The 16,343-nt window shown below is 66.5% G+C and overlaps 1 protein-coding gene across 1 annotated transcript; it reads right to left on the reverse strand.

Annotated features, from left to right (window-relative positions):
* Positions 1–584: 584 nt before the first annotated feature.
* IGSF9 (immunoglobulin superfamily member 9) lies at positions 585–15,948 on the reverse strand. Its single transcript, XM_059490118.1, has 20 exons — positions 15,672–15,948; positions 15,073–15,264; positions 9,878–10,030; positions 9,619–9,770; positions 9,389–9,506; positions 9,142–9,283; positions 8,850–8,995; positions 8,602–8,744; positions 7,094–7,234; positions 6,900–7,016; positions 6,197–6,347; positions 5,991–6,114; positions 5,743–5,918; positions 5,414–5,664; positions 5,248–5,332; positions 4,201–4,371; positions 4,021–4,066; positions 2,153–3,364; positions 876–1,021; positions 585–789 (listed from the first exon to the last, which is right to left on the reverse strand). Exons 1-20 carry the CDS (start codon positions 15,721–15,723, stop codon positions 602–604), a joined length of 3,906 nt encoding a protein of 1,301 aa, XP_059346101.1. The 5' UTR covers positions 15,724–15,948; the 3' UTR covers positions 585–601.
* Between the last annotated feature and the right edge of the window lie 395 nt (positions 15,949–16,343).

Here is a 16,343-nt window from a genome sequence, read left to right on the forward strand (position 1 = left end):
AGACGTGAGGAGGAAAACGTGGGGACAGAGCAATTCGTGTGGGGAGGGACACGAGAAGATGGGGGGGGGGGGTACCAGAAAGATGGGGGGGGGGGGGGTACCAGGAAAATGGGGGGGTACCTGAAAGATGGGGGTACCAAGAAAATGGGGGTACCAGGAAAATGGGGGGTACCAGAAAATGGGGGTACCAGGAAAATGGGGGGGTACCAGGGAGATGGGGGTACCAGGAAAATGGGGGGGTACCAGGGAGATGGGGGTACCAGAAAGATGGGAGGGGTACCAGGGAGATGGGGGTACCAGAAAATGGGGGGGTACCCAGAAGATGGTGGGGTGGGATTGATAGGGCGAGGCCGGGCAGATGCGGGTGGAGAAGGGGAAGCTGTGGCCAGAGGAAGAGGAAGATGCGGCCACAGGAGAATGGGGGAGCCCGCACAAGGCACGGAGAGCGGGACGAGGCGGGAGGGGGACCCCGAGAAGATCTCGGGGGGACGCGGCAGAACCCGGGGTGCCTTGGGGATCCCCCCACCCACCAACAGGAGCCAGAGCTGCTCTCACGCCTCTTTATTCCCCTCCCCGCCCATCCTTTCACCCAAGGGGGTCCCTAAAGCAGCGTGGCCACCTCGACGCGCTCGGAGCAGCACCCATGGGTGCCCACCCGCTGCCGGGCCCCCTCCCTGCGGCGCCGCGCCCCCAACCCCTCGGCCCGGGGGCTCTGGCGGCGCTCCGGGGGTCCCCCCGTCCCCAACGCCTCCGCCGACACCGAGCTCACCACCGGGGCCGAGCCGGGCTCTGCGGGGAGAGAAGCAGCGTCCGGCCCCGCCGCGGCACCCGGCGGGGCGGCCACGGGGCGCGGGGAACGGGGGGGCCGCACTCACGGTGCCGCTGCAGGTCCCGCAGAGCGATGGAGGAACCGGGCCGGGCCGGGGCCGCGCCCCGGTAAAGCTGCAGCGCCTCCAGGAGCTCCGATTCCAGCGCGAACTCCGCGTCCCACTCGTAGTTCTCGTCCACCGAGGTGTTCCTCCTGCGGGGAGGGGGCGAAGGGGATGGCCCGAGGGGGTGAGACCACCGGGGTGGGCTCCAGGGGAGACCCCAAAAAGGGAAACCCCGAGGGATGGGTGTGAGACCATGGGGATGGGCTCTAGTGAGACCCCCAAAAGGGAAATCCTGGGGATGGGCTCTAGGGGACACCCCAAAAAGGGAAATCCTGGGGATGGGCTCTAGTGGAGACCCCAAAAAATGAAACCCTGGGGATGGGCTCTAGGAGAAACCCCAAAAAGGGAAACCCTGGGGATGGGCTCTAGTGGAGAGCCCCAAAAGGGAAATCCTGGGGATGGGCTCTAGTGGAGACCCCAAAAAGGGAAATCCTGGGGATGGGCTCTAGGAGAGACCCCAAAAAGGGAAATCCTGGGGATGGGCTCTAGGGGAGACCCCAAAAAGGGAAATCCTGGGGATGGGCTCTAGGAGAGACCCCAAAAAGGGAAATCCTGGGGATGGGCTCTAGGAGAGACCCCCAAAAGGGAAATCCTGGGGATGGGCTCTAGGAGAGACCCCAAAAAGGGAAATCCTGGGGATGGGCTCTAGGAGAGACCCCCAAAAGGGAAATCCTGGGGATGGGCTCTAGGGGACACCCCAAAAAGTGAAACCCTGGGGATCAGTAGGAGAGACTAGGGATGGAGATCAGGGCAGACCCAGAGGAATCAGATGCCAGGGATGGGCATGAGACCCCAAGATAAATGCCAGGGGACACCCCAAAAAGTGAAACCCCAACGGATGGGTGTGAAACCCTGGGGATGGATGACAGCAAAGGGATGGAGGTCAGGGCAGAGGGATGGGATGCCAGGGATGGGCATAAGACCCCAAGATAAATGCCAGGAGAGATCCCAAGCCTAGGGATGGGTGGCATGGGCAGATGCCAAGGTCAGATCCCAGGAATGAGGGGCACCACCCTGAGGGATGTGGGAGCTGCCAGGGATGCTGGGGTTGAACTGTTCTCTCAGGACAGGGACAATGGGGGTGTCCCCAGGGCACTGCAGGGCTGGCAGGCAGCCAGGTGGCTCCGTGCCAGGCCCACTCATGCCAGCTGGGTGGCACAGGCCCGCAGCTGCCCCGGCACGCCGCAGGAGCCCATCCCAGTGCCCTGCCCACGGCTCACCTCTTCCCGGCGCCAGCATCCGTCCTGCCCCGTCCCTCCTCGGCTGCCGAGCCCGCGCTGTGCCAGCTGCCCCCGTCCCCGAGCGGGGTGCCCAGGAAGGTGCCCCCCAAGGACGGTGCCAGCGAGGGGGGCCGCAGGAAGGAGCCGCTGCCCCGGCCGCTGCTCTGGCTGGTCAGGCTGCCCCGCGGGAGCTTCTCCGGGGCCGCAGCGTCCGGCGGCCGCCCGGGGGGCTCAGTCCGGAGATGTGGGGCGGGCTGGGGGGGCGGCCAGGAGGGGGAACCGGGCAGCGAGGCCTTGGCGGGGCCCAGGGGCAGCCGGGGGGGCTCAAGGAACGCGGCGGTGGCGGCGGGAGGGGAGGTGGCGTCGTTGGCACTTGTGTCATTGCAGTCCGGGCACAGCGTCCGCTCCGGGCGCGGGGGGCTGGCGGGGGGATCCGAGCGGGCACCGGTACCGGGGGGAGGCTCCTCCGGGGGGGGCCAGTCGCCGTCCACACACATCTCCTTGAAGAAGGGCAGGCTGAGGTACTGCAGGATGCCGCTGATGGGGCCGGGGGGCGCCGGGGGGCTGCTGGCCGGCCGGGGGGACTCCCGGGGCCGGGGGGGCTCCGGGACGGCGCTGTAAGGCAGGGTGGCGGCGGCAGAGGCCACGGGGCTCACGTCGCTGATGCTCAACGCCACGGCCTCGTCCAGCACGGGGCTGCTGCTGCCGTAGCCGAAGTAGCGGCCGTGGCGGTGCCCGGAGGCCCGGGAGCCCCGACGGGGCTGCCCCGCGGGGTGGGGGCGCAGCGAGACCCCCCTGTGCCACACGGGCTCGTCGTCTTCCTCGTCTTCCTCCTCATCCTCGTCATCCTCCTCCTCCTCCTCGGCGGGCAGCTGGCGGTAGGGCTGCAGCGGGTCCCGCGGAGGCTCCGCTCCCAGCTCCGGCCGCGGCTCGGTGTCCAGCACGAAGCGGCCGTCGGGGCCGCGGCAGATGCGCTCCAGCGGGACGTGCTCGCGGTGCTCGCGGTGCTCGCGGTGCTCGCGGTGCTCCCGGTGCTCCCGGTGCTCGCGGCCGTGGCTCTCGTAGGCGGGGTAACGGGAGCCGGCGATGCTCAGCCCCAGGCTGGTGCCGGCCTTTTCACCCCACAGCAGGCTCCGGTGCAGGCTCCGGCACGGCGATGGCTGCAGCTTCAGCTTCACCGTGCTGCCGGGGCTAGCAGGGCCACGAGCATTGCTGCAGGGGAGAGGCAGCAGCTGCAGCACCGCCAGCCGGGCTGCTCCTGCATTTCCTGAGCTTTTCTCCAGCCAAAAGTGCCCGCAGGGAGAACGCCAAGGGAGCAGCCTGCTCCTAACGCCCTTGGGCAGGGCGTGGCTGTGCCCACCTTGTCCCTGTGCCCCCAGATGGTGGCGGAGGGCAGTGGGATGGGGACATGGCGTGGCCAGGAGTGGGAGGGAGAGGGATGGAGGGGAGCATGACATGGAGAGGGAGAGGGAGGAGAGTGTGGCACACCAGGAGTGGGATGAGAGGCAGCAGGATTTGGGGGAGTGGAAGCCAAAGGTGTGACATGGCAGGAGTGGGATAGGGAGGGAAGGGGATGCGGAGGAGCATGGCGTGGCAAGAGAGGGACAGGGAGTGTGGCATGGCATGGCATGGCATGGCATGGCATGGCATGGCATGGCATGGCATGGCATGGCAGGAATGTGGCATGGTAGGATCAGGACAGGGAGTAGGATGGAGGGAGCATGGCAGTGACATGGCAGGACATGGGGGGAGTGTGGCATGGTGGGAGCAGGACAGGGAGGGGATGGCATGGTGGGAGCAGGACAGGGAGGGTGCCATGGCAGTGACACGGCAGGACAAGCAGGGAGCGTGGCAATGGCGTGACTTACTGTGGAGGTGGAAGCTTCTTGCTGGGGGAGAAGACGAGTGGTGGATCTGGAAGGCCATGAGAACACAGGGGGATCACACGGCGAGCAACTCAAAAACGTGATGAGGAGGAGGAGGAGACAGCAGCACCCGCTCGGTCCCCACCCAGGCTGGCCTGTCCCCTTGTCCCCTGTCCCCGGTACCTTGGCGGCGCTTGCGGACGCGCGCGGCGCGGCGCCGGTTCATGATGCAGGCGGCCATGGTGCTGAAGATGACGGCCACGCTGAGGAAGCAGATGCCACCAATGACCCCTGCCAGCACCGGCTGTGGCAGCAGCTCCGGCAGCTGCGTGCGGGACGGGTACACCTCCATCCCTGCCACACACAGGGCACCCCATCAGGCAGGCACAGTGCCCTGGTGTCACCACAGCATGGGGACACAACTCCCTGGTGTCACCACATCATGGGGACGCAGCAAAGACTCAGCTCTTGCCCCACCAGGGCTGCTCTGCCCTTTTGGGGACCTGTGCCCCCTGCCACACACAGGGCACCCCATCAGGCTGGCACAGTGCCCTGGTGTCACCAGCATCATGGGGACACAGCAAAAACTCAGCTCTTGCCCTATCAGAGCTCTCTGCCCTTGGAGGGGGGTCCTGTGCCCCCTGCCACACACAGGGCACCCCATCAGGCTGGCACAGCCCTGCCCTGGTGTCACCAGCATCATGGGGGGCTCAGCTCTTGCCCCACCAGGGCTGATCTGTGCCCCCTGCCACACACAGGGCACCCCATCAGCCAGGAGTGGGACAGGGAGGGAGAGGGATGGAGAGGGAGGAGAGTGTGGCATGGCCAGGAATGGGATGAGAGGCAGCAGGATTTGGGGGAATGAAAGCCAGAGATGTGGCATGACAGGAGTGGGATAGGGAGGGAATGGGATGTGGAGGAGCATGGCATGGCAGCCCTCCCCATGTGTCACCACCATCACGGGGACACAGCAAAGTCTCAGCTCCTGACCCACCAGGGCTGCTCTGCCCCCTGCCATGGGCACCATGTGAGGAGATACTCTGGTCCCTGAGGCTGAGGCCACTCTGGTTGCTGCCCCAGCTTCAGCCTTGGGGGTCCTGCTCTGTCCGTGCCCCCAGTTTAGCAGCAGGGACAGGAGGGTGGGAGCAGCACGGAGGGGGCTCTCCCTTGGGAATTATTTGGATGTTTCCCACCTCAGGTTCCTCTCCCCACGTGGCAGCCCAGCCTCACCTGCCGTGGACACGTTCACCGTGTTGCTGGGGTCGCTGATGTAGCTGCCAGCAAAGGCCACCAGTCGGAACTCATAGAAGGCGTCCTGAGGAGGACAAGGAGGACGCAGAGCCATGAACCACGCCGCCACGGCCACCAGCCAGCCCTAAACCCAGCCACACCTCACCTTGATGAGCCCTGGCACCAGCACCTGGGTGTCAGTGCCGGGGATGGAGCGCTCCAGCACCTCCCAGCCGCCCTTGTCCTGCCGCAGCTCCAGCGCGTACCCGCTCAGGGCCACCGAGGCACGGGCAGGGGGCTCCCAGCACAGCAGGACCCCCCTCACGGTCTCGTTGGCAGTCAGAGCCCGGGGTGGCGACAGGAAGACGTGCACGGTCATGGCCGGTGGCTCCGGAGGCACTGTGGTCACTGGGAAGCCTTGGGGAGCGAGCAGAGGTTGGCACCAGGTGGGCACGGGGGGCACCGGGGGTGTTTTTTTTGGGGAGCTGCCCTTACCCCTGGGCACGGAGGTGACGATCTGGCTGAAGGGGCCACTGCCCAGCTTGTTCTGGGCCAGGACGCTGAACTGGTAACTGGTGTCTGGCTGCAGGTTCTCCACCAGAAGGTGCTGAGCCCCAGCTGGCACCGACAGTGACACCCAGTCGTGGTGTGCCCGCGGTGGGTACCTCACCCTGGGGACAGGAGGGAGCCGTGAGAGGGAGCTGTGGTCCCTAGGGGGGCACACAGCAGGGGTGGGCACTCACAGAGGGGTGTACCAGACGCTGAACCTCTGGAAGAAGCCTCCATCAAAGCCTGGCTCCCAGGAGATGTTGGCTGCCAGCAGCAGCGGGAGCACGGAGACGTTGGTGACAGCGTGGGGACTGGTACCTGGCGGGCAGCAGGGTCACACCGGGGGGCTTGGACCACCCTTTCCAGCACCCCAGGACCATCCCAGTGACAGGCAGCTCACCCAGTACGTGGACAGAGGTGGCAGTGGTGACACTGGCCACCTGGTTGGTGGCCGTGCATTCCCAGACTCCGTGCTGCTCCTTGATGAGGGGGTGGAGGACGAGGCTGCTGTTGCCATCCACCTGGGCACTGCTCTTGCCCACGCTGCCCACCTGTGGGGCATGGACATGCTGATGGGGGACCACCACCAGGGCACGGACTGGGGCTGTGACACTGCCACACTGGGGACAAGGGGACTCGAAAACTGGGACAGGGCCCACCACCCTGGGGCTGGTTTGGAGGCCCTGGGGCAGAGTTTGGTCACTGTTTTAAAGGACAGCCAAGCAAAGTGACCTCAAACCCTTCAAGAACCAAGTGATGGGACTCCAGTTTGGGATGGGACCCAGTGGGGACAGGGACACAACCCCAGGAGTGATGTAGGAAAAAGGTTTGGAGGCCCTGGGGCAGAGTTTTGTCACTGTTTTAAAGGACAGCCAAGCAAAGTGACCTCAGACCCTTCAAGAACCAAGTGATGGGACTCCAGTTTGGGATGGGACCCAGGGGGGACAGGGACACAACCCCAGGAGTGATGTAGGAAAAAGGACACTGCCCCAGGAGTGATGCAAGCACAAGGACACGGCTCCAGAAATGATACCCTGGAGGCCAAAAACAACCTCTGTCCCTGGAGGGGGGCTCAGCTGACCCCCCAAACCAGCACCCCCTACCTTCACCCAGGTGATGGTGGGTGGGGGATCCCCTTGAGCCGCGCAGGGAATCACCAGCTCCCGGCCCACCTCCTGGAAATATTCCTCCTTGGGCCGCACCGTGAAGGCAGGAGGGTCCTGCAAGGCAGAGGGGCAGTTTGGGGGGGCTTGGCAGGGGGTGCAGAGCCAGGAGGGGACCCCGGGGGGCTCCTCACCTTCAGCAGGACCCGCGTGGGCCGGGACTCGCCGGCGGTGCCGTAGCTGTTGTAGGGCGTGCAGCGGTACAGCCCCAGCGCGTCGTCGTTGCCCGTGGCGATGACGATGGAGCCGTCGGCACGGACGGACCAGCCGGGGAGCTGGGAAAGGAGGAGGAGGGATTTGGGAAGGTGGGAAGGGTGGTGGGAGTGGCCGTAGGAAGGATTTGGGAAGGTGGGAAGGGTGGTGGGAGTGGCCGTAGGAGGGATTTGGGGAGGGGGGAAGGAGTTGGGAGTGGGGAATGGGTGAGCAGGAGGGATTTGGGAAGGAGCTGGGAGAGGGGATTCAATGAGCAGGAGGGATTTGGGAAGGAGCTGGGAGTGGGGAATGGTTGAGGAAGAGGGATTTGGGGAGGTGGGAAGGAGCTGGGAGTGGGGAATGGGTGAGCAGAAGGGATTTGGGGAGGTGGGAAGGAGCTGGGAGTGGGGAATGGTTGAGGAAGAGGGATTTGGGGAGGTGGGAAGGAGCTGGGAGTGGGGAATGGGTGAGCAGGAGGGTTTGGGAAGGAGCTGGGAGAGGGGAATGGAGGAGGAGATGGGATTTGGGAAGGAGCTGGGAGTGGAGAATGGGTGAGCAGGAGGGATTTGGGATGGTGGGAAGGGTGGTAGGAGTGGCCATAGGAGGGATTTGGGGAGGTGGGAAGGAGCTGGGAGAAGTGAATGGGTGAGCAGGAGGGTTTGGGAAGGAGCTGGGAGAAGGGAATGGGTGAGCAGGAGGGATTTGGGGAGGTGGGAAGGAGCTGGGAGAGGGGATTTGGTGAGCAGGAGGGTTTGGGAAGGAGCTTGGAGAAGGGAATGGAGGAGGAGATGGGATTTGGGAAGGAGCTGGGAGTGGAGAATGGGTGAGCAGGAGGGATTTGGGATGGTGGGAATGAGCTGGGAGAGGGGAATGGGTGAGCAGGAGGGATTTGGGAAGGAGCTGGGAAAGAGGTATGGATGAGCAGAAGGGATTTGGGATGGCGGGAAGGAGCTGGGAGAGGGAAATGGGTGAGCAGGAAGGATTTGGGATGGTGGGAAGGAGCTGGGAGAAGGGAATGGGTGAGCAGGAGGGATTTGGGAAGGAGCTGGGAAAGAGGTATGGATGAGCAGGAGGGATTTGGGATGGTGGGAAGGAGCTGGGAAAGGGGAATGGGTGAGAAAGAGGGATTTGTGAAGGGGGGAAGGATGATGGAAGAGGGAAATGGGTGAGGAGGAAGGAGCTGGGAAAGGGGAATGGGTGAGCAGGAGGGATTTGGGAAGGTGGGAAGCTGGTGGGAGTGGGAGTGGCCATACCTTGGGGGAGCTGGGAAAGGGGAATGGCTGAGGAGAAGGGATTTGGGAAGGAGCTGGGAGAGGGGAATGGCTGAGGAGAAGGGATTTGGGAAGGAGCTGGGAGAGGGGAATGGGTGAGCAGGAGGGATTTGGGAAGGAGCTGGGAAAGGGTAATGGGTGAGCAGGAGGGTTTGGGAAGGAGCTGGGAGCAGCCCTACCTTGTCCAGCTCCAGCGGGCGCCCGTCCCTGGTCCATGTGACGGAGAGCAGGGGCGGGTTGGCCCTGCAGGGACAGCGGATCACGCCCCTCATGCCCTTGGGCAGGTGAGTCTCCGGCAGCATGGTGGTCACCTGCGCTGGGTCTGCGGGCACACACGGGGCTGGGGTCCCCACGGGACACCCCTGTTCCCACCACAGCCCCCACAGCAGGGCTCCCGACGGCCTGGGGGTGCGGGAGGGGGTCTTACAGAGCACCGTGACGAAGGCTGAGGCTGAAGGTGGCTTCCAGAGCCCGTTGCTGGGGGTGCAGGTGTATTTGCCAGCGTCGTCCGGGGTGGTTCGCTGCAGCAGGAGGCTCCCGTCCACCAGGACACGGACCCGAGCCTGGAGGTGGCTGGGAAGGGATGGCACAGCAGGGAGTGGCACAGCTGGGAGTGGCACAGCTGGGACTGCCCCTGCTGCCCTGGGGTGATGGATTTGTCCCCAGCCCGTCCCTGGCACACGTTTGGTGGCACAGCAGCCCCCGGTGCCATCTCATACCTGAGGTGGAAGACGTTGCTGCTGCCCTGGAACCAGGTGTAGGTGAGGTTCCCTGGGTACGCCTCAGCCTGGCACGCCAAAAAGGCATCTTGGGAGATGTTGACAGTGACGTTCTGGGGTGGCACCACGATGATGGGTGGCCCTGGGGTGCGAGGCAGAGTGGCACTGAGGGCTGGGCACATGGGACAGCCCCAGCTGCTCCCAAAACCGACCATGCCACGGCTCCCTGGGCACCGCCTGTCCTTACCCTGCACGAGCACACGGGTGGTGTGGGTGACGGTGCCCTCCTTGCTGGAGGCGTGGCACGTGTAGGTGCCCGCGCTGGCACGCTCCACGGTGGCAATGCTCAGCGTCCCGTTGCTCACCTGCAATGGCACCGAGGGACGGCAACGTGCCCCGTGAACCGGGTGGTGCCACCACGCTGGGCATGGGCAGCAGAGCCTGGGCACACCCCACAGAGGGCGTTGTCACCCTCACCTGCACCGTGTCCCCGCTCTGGACAGGCAGGTCACTCCTCTTCCAGGTGACAACAGGCTGGGGGTTGCCCACAGCCCTGCAGGTGAGGCTCAGCGCAGCCTGGTCCCGCACCTCCACGAACGCAGGGGGGGTCTCCAGGAAGGTGGGAGGTGCTGTAAGGCAAATCCAGATCCAAACCCTCACCCTCACACCTGCCTCAACTCCAGCGCCAGCCCCGGGAGACGCGGGCGGAGCAGCCGAGGGTGGGACGGGCCGGTACCGTTGACGGTGAGGTGGATCCAGGTGCCGTTCTGGAAGTCGGCGTCGGTGCTGTGGCGGTCGAGGAAGAGCACCCGGCACTCGTACCAGCCCTGGTCCTCGGCGCGCAGCAGGTCCAGGCGCAGCGAGGCGCCTTCCTCCAGCCGCACACGACCTGTGCCACCGGCAGCGGCTCAGGGACAGCCACGTCCCCGGGCCACCCCTCCCCATGGTCACCCCTTCCCTGGGGCCACCTTTTTGCCAGGTCACTCCCTTCCAGGAGCCACCCTCTCCCGGGTCACCCCTTCTGCAGGTCACCCCCTCTGGGGCCACTCCTTTGCCAGGTCACCCCCTCCATGGGGCTACTCTATCCCCGGGTCACGCCCTCCTCAGGCCACCCCCTCTGGGGTCACCCCTCTCTCGGGTCACCCCTTCCTGGAGCCATCTCCTCTCTGGGGACAACCCTCTGCCAGGTCACCCCCTCCCTGGGGCCACCCTTTTGCCAGGTCACCCACTCTGGGAGCCACCCCTCTGCCGGGTCAACCCCTTTGCCAGCTCACCCCCTCCCTGAGGCCACCCCTCTGCAGGTCACCCCCTTCCTGGGGCCACCCCTCTCCCGGGCCACCCCTCTGCTAGGTCACCCCCTCTCTCAGGTCACCCTTTTACCAGGTCAGCCCTCTCTCGGGTCACCCCCTCCCTGGGGCCAGCCCTCTCTCAGGTCACCCTTTTTCCAGGTCACACCCTCTCCCGGGCCACCCTCTTACAGGGTCACCGCCTCCCTGGGGCCACCCCCTCTGGGGACACCCCTCTCTCCGGTCACCCCCTCTGGGGACACCCCTCTCTCGGGTCACCCCTTCCCTGGGGCCAGCCCTCTCTCAGGTCACCCTTTTTCCAGATCACCCCCTTACCGGGTCACCCCCTCTGGGGACACCCCTCTCTCGGTCACCGCTCTGGGGACACCCCTCTCTCAGGTCACCGCTCTGGGGACACCCCTCTCTCGGTCACCGCTTTGGGGACACCCCTCTCTCAGGTCACCCTTCTGGGGACACCCCTCTCTCGGTCACCGCTTTGGGGACACCCCTCTCTCAGGTCACCGCTCTGGGGACACCCCTCTCTCAGGTCACCCCCTCCCCAGGGCGCCCACCCACGCTGCCACCGCGTGGGGCTGGGAACGGCGGTGCCAGAGGCGGCTCCCAGCGACATTCAGCACTCCACACACACGCGGGTGACACCGCAGAGGAGGCGACAATGGCTCTGTCACCCTCGGCGGGGTCCCCCAGCACGGCGGGTCCACGCACTTGGAGCATCGCTTCCCCAACACCCCTCCCACGACCCCTTTTCCCCCTTCCCGAGGATTTTCCCTCCCGCTGGGAGCTCCCCCGGCGCTCTCACCCTGCTCAGCCCCGGTCACGGTGGGGCTCCCCCAGGCCGTGGGGTCCCGGGGGGGACACGGTGACCGGGGCTCCCTCAGGCCGTGGGGTCCCGGGGGGGGAGGTCCCCGGGGGGACACGGTGACCGGGGCTCCCCCAGGCCGTGGGGTCCCGGGGGGGACACGGTGACCGGGGCTCCCCCAGGCCGTGGGGTCCCCGGGGGGACACAGTGACCGGGGCTCCCCCAGGCCGTGGGGTCCCCGGGGGGACACGGTGACCGGGGCTCCCCCAGGCCGTGGGGTGCTCGCCCCGCACCAGCCGCACGCCCCGCGGCCTCTTTGATGAGCAGAGGGATAAGGGCCCGCAGCGAGAGCGAGCGCAGCCCGTTAATCCCCCGGGCTATTATCAGAGCCATAATCGGCTCAGGGTGCAGTGGGCAATTGGCTCAGCCCAGGCTGGGGTGCGCGGCCAGCGGCCCCCAATGAACGCACTGGCACCCCCTGTCTGGGGTACCCACCATCCTGGGCATCCCTTTCTCTGAGCACGCACCATCCTGGGCATCCCCATTTCTGGGCACAAACCATCCTGGGCATGCCCTGTCTGGGGTACCCACCATCCTGGGCATCCCTTTCTCTGAGCACACACCATCCTGGGCATCCCCTGTCTGGGGTACCCACCATCCTGGGCATCCCCATCTCTGGGCACAAACCATCCTGGGCATCCCCTGTCTGGGGTACCCACCATCCTGGGCATCCCTTTCTCTGAGCACGCACCATCCTGGGCATCCCCATTTCTGGGCACAAACCATCCTGGGCATCCCCTGTCTGGGGTACCCACCATCCTGGGCATCCCCATCTCTGGGTACAAACCACCCTGGGCATCCCCTGTCTGGGGTACCCCCTGTCCGAGGCACCTATTATCCTGGGCATCCCCTGTCTAGGGCACCTCCTGTCCTGGGCATCCCCTGTCTGGGCCACCCACCATCCTGGGCACCCCCTGTCCCGGGCATCCCTTTCTCTGAGCACACACTGTCCTGGGCATCCCCTGTCCGGGGCACCCATCATCCAGGGCATCCCCATCTCCAGGCACCCACCATCCCAGGCATCCTCTGTCTGGGGCACCCACGATCCTGGGCATCCCTTTCTCTGAGCACGCACCATCCTGGGCATTCCCATCTCTGGGCATTCACCATCCTGGGCATCCCCTGTCTGGGCATTCACCATCCTGGGCATCCCCTGTCTGGGGCACCCACCATCCTGGGCACCCACCACCCTGGGCATCCCCTGTCTGGGGCACCCACCATCCCGGCCATCCCCTTCCCCGGGCACCCACTGTCCACAGCACCCCCTTCCACGGGCATCCATCCTGGGCATCCATCCTTCCCTGCCACCCCGGCACCCCTTGCCTTGGCACTGCCACCCCGGGCACCCCCGGGCCATGCCAGGTGACATCGCTCCCGCGACACCACGGCAGGGACACGGCATGGGCAGCACCGGAGCAGCCCACGATGCTCCATCAGCATCCCAGGAGCTGCCGCTTCCCGAGGGGTTCCCGACACGGGAAGTTTTGGGGAGCCCCCGCTGGCGGCTCCACCCGCTGTCACAGACGGTGCCCACGCTGTGCCCGAGGCACCGGAGCCCACGCTGGCACCACTATTGGGATTCCGTGTCCCGCCAGACGAGCCCGGCAAGGATGATGAGGATGAGGAGGAGTGGCAGGAGCCGGGCAGGCGGGTTTGGGCACCGAGATCCGCCCCGAGCCGTGCCAACCCCGCACACAAACACGTGCAAACCTTTCCCGCAGCGCCCAGAGCCGCCTCCCACCCCTGTGCCTTCACCCCACAGCTGTGGGGACGAGGGGTCCGCCAGCCTTCACCCCACATCTGGCTCCCACGCCTGGCCCTGGGAATTGGGACAGCTCCGGGACAGCTCTGGGACAGCTCTGGGAAGCTTTAGGGAACTTTGGGACAGCTCTGGGACAGCTCTGGGACAGCTTTGGGACAGCTCTGGGAAAGCTTTGGGAAAGCTTTGGGAAGCTTTGGGACAGCTCTGGGAAGCTCTGGGAAGCCTTGGGAAGCTTTGGGAAGCTTTGGGACAGCTCTGGGATAGCTCTGGGACAGCTCTGGCAAGCTTTAGGAAACTTTGGGACAGCTCTGGGACAGCTCTGGGACAGCTCTGGGACAGCTCTGGGACAGCTCTCAGAAGCTTTGGGAAGCTCTGGGAAGCTTTGGGAAGCCCCAGCAGCTGCCAGCCCCCAGCCCCAGGCGCGGCGGGAGCAGCCGGCTCCCGAACAAAGGTCCCTTTGGAAGGGATCAGAGCGGTCTGGGGACGCCCCTGAGCCTCCCCCTAATCCCCCTGTGCCGGCCCCAGCCCCCTCCTCCTCCTCCTCCTCCACCGCCCTGCAAAAACAAAACCCTGCGGCCCAGCATCCCCCCGCGCTTGGCAACCGACATTCAGAGGGACACAAAGGACAGGGAGGGGACACAAAGGGGGCTGCGGGCCCCGCCACGCGGCCAGAGCCAGCCCAGAGACCACCGACCCTCTCCTAGGGCAGGGGACAGTGGTTCGTGTCACCGTGGGCGGCGGTGGCACGCAGGGGAGAGCCGACCCCATCCCACCACAGGAGAAGCTGCACCCACCCTGTCCCCAGGACCCCCTCCCCGATGTCCCCAGGAGTGACACCGGTGACAGCAGCGGCGCCACCTGATCCGATCCACCGGGCAAGCGGCGGAGAGAAGGGGCTGGCATCGCCCTGCACCCACCTCCCCTGCCCTTGCCGGCCGATGGAAAACAAGAAGAAGCCGCGGCCCCGCTGCCATGGCGACGGCCGCCAGCCCCCCCTGCCCACCCACCCAGCTCGCCCTCATTCCAGCCTCCAGCCCCTTCCCCCAGCGCTGATCCCAATCTGCTCCCGCAGCCCTCGGCGACACGGGGGAGGGCACTGCCAGCCCCTTCCTGGGTAACCGGAGCCGCGGCAGCCCCGGGGCCCCTCGGCGCTCAGGTAACAGGAGCCCGGCACCGGCAGAGCAGGTGCCTTGTCCTGCCCGGGGCGTTCCTTGTCACCGCTGGTCCCCAAAGCCAAGGCGGAGCTGCTGAAAGCATCCCCCAAAATCTGCACCCATGTGGGTGTCCCAGCCGAGGGGATTTTTAGGGAAGGGATAATTTTGGCAGCAGGGTTTGGGTTGTGATCCTGGCATGATCCAGCCCCCCGAGGAAAGGTCGGAGCACGCATTTTGGCACAGAAAGTCGGGGTTTTTGGGCTGCCATCCCTCCCCATGCCCAGGGGACACTCTTGTGGTTTTCCCCTCGTGCTCGCAGGGATCGTCTCGCTGGGATTCCTCTGGCTCTGCCACCGCTCACTTTAAATACCCGCTAAAGCAGCGAATATCCCCCTCCCACGCCCAGCCCGTCCCCGGCCCAGCTTTGCTCCAATTAGCAGCTCCCCCGAAATCCCCTCCCCAGCCTCAACCTTCAGGCGACCCGCACGGGCCGGGGCAGCGCCCGCAGCCCCCGGGGCACCCCGGTGGCACCGGGAGGGCTCGGCCGTGCCACCCTGCGGGAGATGCCCACGGGGGTGGGTTGGGTTTGGTTTGGGGGGCTTCTCCAAGATTTCACCCTCTGGATCTGCATCCCCTCTGCCACCCCAATCCATGCTGCCATCCCTGGGCATTGGGATTGGCACTCACCTGCTGCAGGGACCCCCGAGACCCCCGAAAGAGCCCCCCCACTTTTTCAGGAGTGGGTTTAAGGTGGTCTAACACCATCAGCACCCGGTTTGACCGAACCACAGCGAGTAGAGACACCGGACAGCCCACGGGGGTCCCGGGAACCCCTCGCCCGCCACTCACCCGCGTACTCGGGGTCCACGCGCGGCGAGTAGAGCCCGAACTTGATGAAGATGGGGAGGACGAAGCCGAAGCGGACCCACTCGATCACGTAGAGCGGCGGGCGCGCCTCGTGTGCGCCCAGGAGCCCGCAGCCCAGCACCGCGCTGCCCCCGACGCGCCCCACCACGGCCCGGGGCTCGCTCCGGCCGCTGCCTGCGGGACCGGCACCGGGATGAAGCGGGACACACCGGGACGAACCGGGATGAACCGGGATGGGGGCGGGACGGCACGGGACACACCGGGACACAGTGGGACCCTTCCCCTGCCCACGGAACCTCCCCCCCCGCCTCTCCGGGACCAACCAAACCAATCCCACCGGGACACACCGGGACACACCGGGACCTTCCTCCCGCCCCCGCTGTCCCCAGCTGTCCCCCGCCTCCTCCCGCTTTCCCGGAACCCGGCACTAGACGGACCGGTCCCGCCGGGACACGCCGGGACATACCGGAACACACCGGAACACACCGGGACCCTTTCCCCGCCCCCGAGCCCCGCGGCCCGGTACCGGCCAGACCGGCCCCGCCGCCTCCCCCTCGCCGCTCCCCGGGACGGCCCCTCACCCCCGGCTCCGGCGAGCAGGCTGAGGACGGCGGCGCGCAGCCACCACCGCATAGCCCAGGCCCCCCCTGCGGCGGCTCCCGCGGCGTCACCGGGGCCCGCGGACCGGCGGGCTCGGCCGGGCAGCCCCGGGGGCACCGGCCCCGGGCGGGGGGCGCGGGGGGCTCCGCGTCCCGCCGCTCCTCATGCCCGGCCGGCCGCGCTCGGCTGCGCTCGGCTCTTCCCGCCTGCTTTCGGCTCTTTCCGACTCGGTTCGGATCCGTCCGGGTCCGCTCGGCTCCGGCCGCCGCCGCCGGGCGGCCGCAAACAAACCCGCGACGGCGGGAGGGGCCGCCCAGGCCACGCCCCCCGCCGCCCGTTGCCGCGGCGACAGCCAATCAGGAGACGCCGCTGAGCGCCTCTGGAGGCGGCCAATGGCGGAGCGAGGCAGCGGGGAGCGAGGGATGCTGGGAAATGTAGTACCCTGAGAGGGGAAGGGGAGCGGGGGGCGTGTGGGGTGACACGGAGGGGGATATGGGGGGGAAAGCGAGGGGGACATGGGGGGACACATGAGGGATCACGGGTGGGAGCGGGGGAAGCACAGGGGGCTAAAGGAGGGGCACCTAGAGGGAGGACACGAGTGGGACACATGGGTGGGACAGAGGGTGGGACACGAGGGGTCATGAAGAGTACAC

This window comes from Ammospiza nelsoni, chromosome 28, assembly GCF_027579445.1.
Source record: "Ammospiza nelsoni isolate bAmmNel1 chromosome 28, bAmmNel1.pri, whole genome shotgun sequence".
Taxonomy (NCBI): domain Eukaryota; kingdom Metazoa; phylum Chordata; class Aves; order Passeriformes; family Passerellidae; genus Ammospiza; species Ammospiza nelsoni.

What these genes read in the sequence shown, in the direction of transcription:
- IGSF9 (XM_059490118.1), bottom strand. Translation starts at nt 15,723, where the DNA reads ATGCGGTGGTGGCTGCGCGCCGCCGTCCTCAGCCTGCTCGCCGGAGCC. An exon ending in CGTGGACCCCGAGTACGCGG is followed by an intron (nt 10,031 to 15,072) that starts GTGAGTGGCGGG and finishes CCGGTGGCACAG; the next exon opens with GTCGTGTGCGGCTGGAGGAA. An exon ending in AGCGTCTGGTACACCCCTCT is followed by an intron (nt 5,919 to 5,990) that starts GTGAGTGCCCAC and finishes TCCTGTCCCCAG; the next exon opens with GGTGAGGTACCCACCGCGGG.